Source organism: Ipomoea nil, unplaced genomic scaffold (genome assembly GCF_001879475.1).
Source record: "Ipomoea nil cultivar Tokyo-kokei standard unplaced genomic scaffold, Asagao_1.1 scaffold0684, whole genome shotgun sequence".
Lineage (NCBI taxonomy): Eukaryota > Viridiplantae > Streptophyta > Magnoliopsida > Solanales > Convolvulaceae > Ipomoea > Ipomoea nil.
The window spans coordinates 729,486-740,373 of NW_017617112.1; the positions used below are offsets into that span (position 1 = coordinate 729,486).

General features: G+C 34.5%; 2 protein-coding genes across 2 annotated transcripts; both read left to right on the forward strand.

The window, feature by feature from the left end:
• The first annotated feature begins 1,050 nt into the window (after positions 1-1,050).
• On the forward strand, positions 1,051-1,565 carry LOC109175118 (uncharacterized mitochondrial protein AtMg00810-like). Its single transcript, XM_019324369.1, has 2 exons — positions 1,051-1,163; positions 1,331-1,565. The coding sequence occupies exons 1-2, from the start codon at positions 1,051-1,053 to the stop codon at positions 1,563-1,565; spliced, it is 348 nt and encodes a 115-aa protein (XP_019179914.1).
• Positions 1,566-3,147: 1,582 nt separating this feature from the next.
• Positions 3,148-7,906, forward strand: LOC109175119 (receptor-like kinase TMK4). Its single transcript, XM_019324370.1, has 2 exons — positions 3,148-5,347; positions 7,354-7,906. Exons 1-2 carry the CDS (start codon positions 3,148-3,150, stop codon positions 7,827-7,829), a joined length of 2,676 nt encoding a protein of 891 aa, XP_019179915.1. The 3' UTR covers positions 7,830-7,906.
• Positions 7,907-10,888: the final 2,982 nt, after the last annotated feature.

Genomic DNA, 10,888 nt, shown 5'->3' on the forward strand with positions numbered 1-10,888 from the left:
GGCGCACAGGTAAGTGAACCCAAGATTATCACACCAGAGTGTTGCTGGTTTACCAGAATCAAGACCTAGTTCACGTAGGAGTGATACAACCCACGTGACTTCTGCTGAAACGTCAGCCAACCCCTTGTACTCGGCCTCAGTCGACGATCGGGCAACGGTGCGCTGCTTGTGAGAAACCCATGAAACCAAGTTGGAACCAAGAAACACTGCACACCCTGGTGGACTTGCGATCAATCGGACACCCAGCCCAATCCGAGTCTGAAAAGACATGGATATCTGAAGACGGTGTGGAAGAGAAGCGAAGGCCATAGTCGAGTGTGCCTCTGATATACCGCAAAAAGCGTGGACAGACTCTCCTCTACGGAAGGAAGACAGCTCGCCACAAGCCTTGAGCACATAAGGAAAAGCAAAACCACGTGATCGTATTGATCAAATTGTTCCACTAGAACACAAGCTGCAAGCACGTCGTTTCTGGGTTAGCCGAGAGGCCGCCGGCGACTATGAGCTTGGCCTAGATAGAAGACTTGCATGGTTTCAGAAAATCGGAGAACGCTGAAGAGGATGGTGCCGAAGAGGAGAAGAAGTAGGTAACAGTGGTTGAAGAAGAGCGGAGGACAACGAAGTTCGAGAATAGCACGTGAAAGGACACAATTGCCCTCCCACTTCACGGTTGTTTAACAACAAATGTAACGGTGGACAAAAAATGTCCACCTTTTAAAAAGGCTGGGTAAAATGTGGCTAAATTAATAAAACTTGACAAAATGTGTCTATCGCGCAATAAATGTAGGACCAAAAGTGGATTTAACTCCACTATTTTAATATTCCAAGAATTCTACTTATGTTTATCTTCTTGTCTATATTGATGACATTCTAGTTATGGGCAGTGATCCCAATCTTGTGAATTATCTATTGTCAAAATTATCTACCGCTTTCAAAATTAGGGATCTTGGTGAACCGGGTTTCTTTCTTGGTATTGAAACCATTAAATGCAATGATGGAATTCTTTTATCTTAACAACGGTATATGATGGATATTTTAAAACGTGTCGGTATGACTGATTGCAAACCTCTTTCCACTCCAATACCTGTTTCAAAATCACTTGTTACCTCTACAGATTTGTATGATGATCCTACACAGTATCGGAGTTTGGCTGGAGCTCTTCAGTATCTCACTATCACCAGACCAGATTTAATTTATCCTTTATAGTCAATTAACTTTGTCAGCACATGCATGACCCTACAGTCACCCATTGGGAACAAGCCAAACGTGTGTTGAGGTATGTCAAGGGGACTCTATCTTATGGTTTACGTATTCGAAAATCTGAGTCAAGAGAGTTGCATGCATTCTCGGACTCAGACTGGGCTGGCTGCCCTGAGGATCGTAAGTCAACCAATGGTTATGCTGCTTTTCTTGGGTTAAATCTTGTATCTTGGGTATGCAAGAAGCAAAGAACTGTTGCAAGATCCTCTACGGAGGTTGCATACAAGGGTTTAGCTGATGTTTGTGCTGAGATAATCTGGGTTCTCTCCCTCTTACGTGAGATTGGCGTCACTTTTCTGTTCTAAAGCTGTGGTGTGATAATCTTGGTGCTACATATCTGTGTGCTAATCCTATTTTTCATGCTCGCACTAAACATGTTAAAATTGACTATCAGTTTGTGAGTGACAGAGTTGCCAAGGGAGAGATTCATGTCCACTTTATTTCCACCAAAGATCAACTTGCTGAAATATTTACAAAAGCTTTAGCAGGTCCTAGGTTTTCTTTTGTTAGAGACAAGCTACATGTCACATCTGTACCCTGTGCTTGAGGGGGAGTACGTATTAGGACTCTATCTATGTATTTTGAGTCTACTTATGATTCCCAATCTTAGTCTCCGTCTCTTCTTGTATATATACATAGGTCTTGTACTACTGTAATTCATCATTGTTAATACAATTCATTACAGTTCTCATCATCTTGACTAGTTTTCTATCTCAAATATAATCATCAATAATGATGTACGCCTATTCTTTTTTAATTTCATTTACTATATTTTAATATAGTTTTATATCTTGTTTATAATCTAATTCCTAGGAAGGACATAAATGATATAAAGAGATTTTTAAAAGTTTCATATAAAAGTTTAAATGAACCAAATATCTTATTTAATTTTGTAAGTAATTTAATTCTTATATTTTCAAGGTAATTTAACATGTAATTAATTTTTCCCATAAAGTCATTTCCATCAAATACATTCCTTAAAAGTATTTTATCAAAAGTATAATTGAATATTAGAGGTGTTAAAGTGGATCGAAACTTGCAAGTCAATCCTAAACTGCATTGCAGTAGGGCGAGCTAGGGCCTAAAGTTTTTGGTCCGAACAGGCTGCGTGTCTCCATACAAAATAGTATATATATATATATACATACACACAACATTAAAAATTAAAAAATTAAAATTTTCTAATTTCTAAAGAAGGAATAATCTAATATTATTTAGGTTAAATTATTAAAATATAGTATAATATTATTGTAAGTTTTTTTTATAAAAAAATTGAAGTTGGCCCACAGGGTTTCATAGTCCTAGCTCGCGGGCCGCCCCGAAAAGGCCAACAAAAAAAGCTCAATGCGAGGCGGACGACAAATTATTGTATAGACCATGCATATACGGTACATTTTTAATATACTTTCAACATAATGAATCTACATTATTTGATAGTATATAAAATAATATACTTTTTGTGCTCAAATAATGTAATTTACGTAGACAAATAATGTAATTTTAGTATATTAAAAATATACTTTTTATTTATAGTCCACACAGCTGTGTGGATCATGGTCCATGTAATAATGATTGGATGCTGATCTAATGGGGCGGGATGACACGCATTAAACATCATTACCGTTATCTTTTTTTTTTTTTTTTTTTTTTTTTTTTTTTTTTTTTTAGATATAAACATCTTTACCGTTATAACTTCTATTATCTCACCCATTAATATTATTGTAAATCTACATCTATCATTTTTTTTTCTTATTTATTATTATTATTATTATTATTATTATTATTATTATTTAAAAGTCAACCATTTGATGCAAATTTCTTACTTGGGCAAATTGGGCAACTAACAATAACATGGTTCCTCCACCCACGATTAGACCCCGACGCTCAATGGCCTACGCAAAAGCTCTATTCTTCTTCTTCCGTTTACTACTTTTAATTAACCTCCTTACTGTTTCATTTTGCGATGACGCCGCCGTCATGGCTAAGCTCTTAGCCGCGCTCTCTCCGACGCCCTCCGGCTGGTCCACCTCTGCAGATTACTGTGCTTGGGACTATGTCGCGTGCCAGTCCGGAAATGTGTACATCATCAGCCTCGCCTCCCAGTCCATCTCCGGCGAACTCCCTTCCGAGCTCACACAGCTGGCGTCTCTCCGATCACTTTCCGTCCAGCAAAACTCCCTCTCCGGGCCCTTGCCGTCTTTCGCTAATATGTCTAGCCTAGAAGAACTCTACCTAGACAGCAATGAGTTCAGCTCAATTCCCCAAGATTTCCTCTTGGGTCTTCCCAATTTGGGGACTTTCAACATTTCCGACAATGACAAACTCAGCCCATGGCAAATTCCTAGTTATTTGGCCGAAAGCACATACTTGGGATCTTTCTGCGCGAGCAACGCCAGCATCATCGGTGCCATTCCTAATTTCTTCAATTCTTTCCCGAATCTCCGGAACCTGGGATTATCCTACAATAACCTCGCCGGGTCTCTGCCTGCGTCGTTTGGGAGCTCTGAGATACAGAATTTGTGGCTGAATAACCAACAACAGGGGCTCTCGGGGACTATTGATGTGCTTTCCTCAATGACCCAACTCTCCCAAGTATGGCTTCATGCCAATGCCTTCACGGGTCCCATCCCTGACCTTTCCAAATGCGTAAATCTCTTCGATTTGCAGCTCAGAGACAACCAATTGACCGGGGTTGTACCAGTTTCCATAACGGGTCTTCCGAAATTGGTGAACATTACTCTTCAGCACAACACTTTGCAGGGTCCCATGCCTGAGTTTGGAAATAACGTCAAGAAGAATCTTGGTAATGGTTTCTGTAATGATAAACCTGGACCTTGTGATCCACAAGTGACTGCACTTCTTGCTGTTGCTGGGGATCTTGGCTATCCAATCACGCTCGTCCAATCTTGGCATGGGAATAATGCGTGCAACAATTGGGCACCTATCTCATGTGATGCACAGGGGAATGTGATTTCCCTGACTCTTAGAAAGCAGGGGTTTTCAGGTACTATTTCACCCGCACTTGCCAATTTAACTTCATTGAGGAACCTGTATTTGAATGATAATAATCTTACTGGCCCAATCCCGGAGAGCTTGACAACTTTGCCTAATCTTCAAGAACTAGAAGTGTCCAATAACAATTTGTCTGGGCCTATACCTGTTTTTCCACCTTCTGTAATCTTTTCTCATGGCGGCAACTTATTTCTTGGGAAGAATGTGAGTATTGGTGGATCACCGAGTTCAGGCCAGAATTCAGATGCTCTGATCCCCAGTGACAATCCATTATCTGGCAATTCAAATGGGTCCTCCATTTCAGGTGGAATGATTGTTGGTGTGGTTATAGCTGTTGTTATTGTTGTTGTGGTTGTGTTTTTTGTGTCTTACAAGTGTTACATGAAGCGGCAACATAAGATGAAGGTTAATGTAAACGGCACTACTGTTTCGATTGAGATAAAGAAACGGGACATAGTTGATTATGGGAGAACTTTTCCTGCTCTCGAAGATGGAAACATTTCTATTCCAATCCAAGTTCTTCAAAAAGCCACCAACTTTTTCAGTCATGAGAATGTGTTAGGAAGTGGAGGATATGGGGTGGTTTACCTGGGTAAACTAGATGATGGAACTAAAGTTGCTGTGAAGAAGATGAAAGATGGGGCAATGCATACTAAAGGAATGAATGAGTTCCAAGCAGAAATTGCCTTTCTTACCAAAGTTAGGCATAGGAATTTAGTTGCACTAATTGGTTATTGCATCAATGACAACAATAGACTTTTGGTCTATGAGTATATGTCACAAGGTACATTGGGTCATCATTTATTTGAATGGGAGAAGCATGGCTTTGATCCTCTAAGTTGGAAGCAAAGGGTGAGCATTGCATTAGATGTGGCCAGGGGAATCGAGTATCTTCATAGCTTCGCTCATCAAAATTTCATTCATAGAGACATAAAGTCCTCGAATATTCTTCTTAGTGATGACATGAGAGCCAAGGTCGCGGATTTTGGATTAGTTAGAAAGGCTCCAAATGACAAATCTTCTTTTGAGACTCGAGTGGCTGGAACATTTGGTTATCTTGCACCTGAATATGCTAGTAAGTATTAGTTATGGCATATTTAATTTTTACAATTTGAGATATATTATATGATTTTTTCAAGTAATATGATTGTGTGTAACTAATAAGCTAGATAGATGTTTTTTTTTTTTTTTTTTTTTTTTTTTTTTTAAAGAAGAAAATCTAGATAGATATTTAAAAAAACTAACCCAACATGCAATGATGATAAAATTTTAAATATGTTTGGCAAAAACTTGTGTGAACCCGTTTTACGAATTCATATCCGATCCCATGAGATGGACAAGTTGTAGACAACTTGGTGGGTAAGTATCATAATTTCAGTTATAAGTATTACAATATTTATCATTAGTAACAATTATTTTATCCTAAATAATATTAAAGTTTCACATATATTATTACAATATTTATAAGTAACAATTTATTTATTTTAAATTTATATATTAAAATTTATGTAATAAGTATTATGATTTCTATCATAAGTAACGAACAACTACCCTAGTTTTGACATGTCTCACGAATTCAAATCCATAAAACGGTCTCACAGATTAAGATCCATGAGACGATTGTCTCACACCAGTGTGAGTCAACATATTTAACTTGATTTTAAACTCATTCCATTGACATTTTTACATTAAATTTTATCTTGTACTCCCTTTGTCCCATTTTATCTGTCTTACTTGCTATTTATTGGTCTAACTAACTCTTTCTTCTTTGTTTATTTTCCTTAGTATTTTTTACTTATTTTTAAATTTGATTTTTTGTGTTCAATAGTACTTTTAGTGTAGTTTCTAAATATATAAATTTTGTATACTAACATTAAACTTACTTTTATGAAAAATTGAATTAAAAATAACTTCAGTCAAGCCTCGTTAACCGAACCAGACACATAAAATGGGACGGAGGGAGTAATATATTTACTCAACATATTTAACCCGATTTTAAACTCATTCCATTAACATTTTTACATTAGATTTTAGCTTGTAATATATTTACTCAACATATTTAACCCGATTTTAAACTCATTTCATTAGCATTTTTACATTTTTTTGAATACTTATGACTCTATTATAATGTCGTATCTATTCATAACTACTTTCTCAACTAATTAAAGCAAAAAGAGTCAATATCACTTCTACTGAGGCTTAATCCCAATTAGCATTTTTACATTAAATTTTAGCTTGTAATATATTTTCTCAGCATATTTAAGCCGATTTTAAACTCATTACATTAACATTTTTACATTAAATTTTAGCTTGTAATATATTTTTAAAAAGTACGTGGTAGAATAGTCAATTATAATACCCAAAAAAGGACAAAATACCAATGTTTAAAACTATCTGAAAAAGATGGCTACTGCACTTTTTATCCGCACTTCCAATAGAAGTTTCGTAAAATCAAATAATTCATTATGTACTCACCCTACAACTAGTATATTGATGGATTTAACATGGAGAGTGTGGTTGAGTGAAAGGGACTTATCTATCCTTAACCAAAACATAAGGGTTCTATCATTGGCTTTGGAAATGGAGCAGTCTTAAAAAAAAAGTATGTGGATGGATTTAATTAATGCGGGTAGAACGAATCGAAGACCAAATATTGTATTAGATCATTGTTCCAAAGCTATTATAGGGAGAATGTAATGCTATTATAATCGTGGATTAGAACAAAGAATAGATATAATATCTTAGTGTGATAAAAAGGGAGCTATTTATGAGTGGGAATGGTTACAATGGTCTTTGACCGCGCCTTGATCTTGCAACCGGACCTCGGGCTAGCTGAGGCGTTCCCCTTGGCCGAGGCCTAGGCCCACCCCGACCTAGGGCTCGGCCATAGCTTGGGTGGCCCGGGTCAAGTACGAGACCCAACCCCGAGGCTCCGAATCCTCCTTGCTCTGCTCATCCGGACCGATTTGTTCCATTTCTAATATATCCATCATATATATTGTTTGAATTGTGGTGTCAAGTCATAATTGATCACTATAAAGCTTCTAGTCTAGCTTATACATGTGGATGTGTTTCTAACAGCAACAGGGAGAGCCACAAACAAAGTAGATGTGTATGCATTTGGAGTTGTTTTAATGGAGATAATCACCGGCAAAAAAGCAGTAGACGAGACGTTGCCTGACGAGACGTGTCACTTGGTCACATGGTTTCACAAGATTATAAGAAGAGGTCACAACCTTCGAAACGCTATCGACCCAACTCTTGATCTTGATGACCAAACATTTGAGAGCGTTTCTAAGGTTGCAGAGTTGGCAGCTCACTGCACTGCTAACAAATATTTTCGACGACCTAATACGGAACATGTTGTTAATGTTCTTGGTCCCTTTGCACATAAGTGGAAGCCTTTGAGACCAGAAGAAATAGAGGAAAAGTATGGTGGTCTTGACCTTCACATGAGCCTTCCTCTTGCGTTTCATGACTCATCCATTGATGAAAGTTTGTCTTTTACGGAAGCCCAACTCAATGGACATCGTCTCAATCAAAGTGCACAATTTTAATTTTTAAGCTCATTATATTTGTGCACATTAATATTTGAGAAAACGACACCTTTAGCTCTTGAGAATTTTTTTAGTTTTGAAAATTTGATTTTTGTAAGTTAATTTAAACAAAATTTGATCCTTAATTGCTCATAATGTTTCACTTTTAGTCTCTAGTATTATATAATTGTCAAACTTGATTAACATATTAGATTATTTTTATAATTTAGAATTAATATTCACGATTAAAAAAGACATTCACATGGATAGAATGAAACTTTATCCATGGAAATTGATTCTAAATGACAAAAAGAACCTTATAAAAAGCATCTGTTAACAGAATTGGATAATTATTTAACACAAAAGACTGAAAGTACAACATAATGGACAATTAAGAGACTAAATTTGTTTAAATCTATTATTAGGGACCAAATTTTCAAAAGTGAAACAATTTCGGGGCCAAAGGTGTTGTTTTTCCTTAATTTATATATCATTGTTTAAAATTTTTATATATTAGACAAATGTGCTTGTTTTCTAGCAACTTAGTTATAGTAATCAATTGACCACCACTATGTGGTCTAATGGTACCCGGGTTGGACTTTCATTTAGAAGGTTGTGAGTTCGAGCTTCAGTGGAGGCGTTATTGGTTGGTTCTTTGTGTTTCAGTAGGTTGAGAAAGTATGTGAATAGATACTACAATGTAATAGAGTCAAAAAAAAAAAAAATAAATCTAATGACCCATGTTTATTTGTAATAATATATTAAGAATATTTTGATCGATATACAATTATTTAAATTATAACATTAAATACTCCGTATTATATAGTACAATTAAGATATGGTTTGGATCGTTTATGTTTGTTGATGTTATCATTGCTTAAATTCGAGCAAGTAATTGCTCAAATTAATAGTTAATGTGTAGATGTACGTATGCCGTGATATAACTTTAGAGATTTTTATATATCATTGTTTAGGATTTTTATAAATTGGGCAATTGGGCAAGCATCAACGGGAATTGTTTACGCTGGAACTTGAAGGGCAATCTCATATCAAAAGGAGTGAGAGACATTCGGGAGATAAGAATTTTGGTTCCGTCATGTGTCCCATTAACTATTCTTGCTTCGACAATGTGATCTACAAATCTTGTGAAGATGAGTCGCATCCCGTTACAAAGACCAAGGGAGTTGTCTATGTTACACAATAAAATAATAGGTGCACCAACCTTTAATGTCCATGAATGATTATGAAGACCCGACAATCTCAAACTATTTAAGAATTCAGGAGTCAAGAGTGTGTACTTCTAATAGATTTTCAATGTCTGATTCTACCTTACATAAAGAGTCACAACTTAAATATATTCATCCTTTTGCACTATTTATGTCGCACATGTACTGAATAATTTGATCAACAACATTTAAAGTCGGTGAGAGGGTCGCTCGACCTTCTAGATGCGATTCATCAAGCATGCCATATCTTGAGCTTCGGAATGTGCTTTCCACTATAGTTGCTACGGGATTGTGTCCACACTTCAACAAAAATTGTGCCAAAATATCGATCTCAAATGAACCGTTGTTTACAACCCCTTGCAATCTCATCTCCGATGTTTGCAATCCATTTTGAAAACTAATCAATCGTCTGTCTATCTTCATCTTAAGCTAAGGTCCGTAGTCTCAAGTTCTTGGTGAGCCTTAATACCTTGCAATTTGTCCACATGTATGAAGAAATTAATATTTGCTCCGACAACAATTGGTCTTGTTGCTTTCGGAATAACATGTAGGCTCTGTTTAAAATCGCCGCCCAAAACTATTGTCTTTCCACCAAAAGTCTTTTTAGCACTACCCGATATGACGAACCTCATAGATCCCTCATGGTTTTGTCTAAAGCCTCAAAATAGTGTTTGTGCATCATTAGTGGTGAATTTTCCTTTTTCATTAATTAGTGAATTCCGTTTTCTTTTCCATTAATTAATGAATTTGGGATCTTTATTATTATTATTATTATTATTATTATTATTATTATTATTTTTGCTGCTAACTTTCTTTATTATTATTATTATTATTATTATTATTATTATTATTATTATTATTATTATTATTATTATTATTATTATTATTATTATTATTATTATTTAGTAATTTTTGATATGATTTTTCTTTTTCATTAATCAATGGATTAATGATTTTTTTTTATTTTTATTTTTTACTACTAACTTTTTTACTTATTATTATTAGTATTAATCAGTGAATTCTGTTTCCTACTTTATTTTCAGTGAATTAGGGATCCTTTTTTATTTTATTTACTTATAACTTTTTTTAATGATTATTATTTGTATTAATCAGTAAATTCTGTTTCCTTTTTCCATTTTCAGTGAATTAGGGATACTTTTTGTTATTTTCCTTTTGTAGTGCTAACTTTTTTATTATTTTATTATTAGTATTAATCATATTATTATTATTATTATTATTATTTTGTTTTTAATAATAGTATAGATTAGATTATTATATAGGAATTGTATTACACTATTTTATAATATTAGAATAGGAATTTTAACATAGAATTATAGTACGAATAGGAAAGTAGAAAATAATACATTTTATTAGAAAGCGAGATTTTTTAGGAATTGGGCCGTAAGTTAAAGTTCAGAATTTTGTTTCTATATACAGTATAGATTAGAATAGGAATTTTAACCTAGACTTATAGTACCAATAGAAAAAAAAGAAAACAATATATTTTATTAGAAAACGAAATTTTTTAGGAATTGGGCGGGAAGTTAAAGTTCAGAATTTTGTTTTTATATATAGTATAGATAGAAGTATAGATTATTAGTATTAATCATATTATTATTGTTATTATGATTTTGTTTTTAATAATAGTATATATTAGATTATTACATTGGAATTAAATTACACTATTTTATAATATTAGAATAGAAATTTTAACTTAGAATTAGTGAGATTTTTTAGGAATTTGGCAGGGAAGTTAAAGTTCAGGATTTTGTTTTTATATATAGTATGGATTAGAATAGGAATTTGAAGGTGCGGATTTTACTTTTATTAATAGTATAGAGTATAGATATAGAT

Bases quoted from the DNA above. Each gene is read 5' to 3' on its own strand.
- LOC109175118 (XM_019324369.1), top strand. From the start codon at position 1,051: ATGACTGATTGCAAACCTCTTTCCACTCCAATACCTGTTTCAAAATCA. The intron at 1,164-1,330 runs GTATCTCACTAT...ATCTGAGTCAAG, and splicing joins AGTTTGGCTGGAGCTCTTCA to AGAGTTGCATGCATTCTCGG.
- LOC109175119 (XM_019324370.1), top strand. From the start codon at position 3,148: ATGGCCTACGCAAAAGCTCTATTCTTCTTCTTCCGTTTACTACTTTTA. The intron at 5,348-7,353 runs GTAAGTATTAGT...TGTTTCTAACAG, and splicing joins TCTTGCACCTGAATATGCTA to CAACAGGGAGAGCCACAAAC.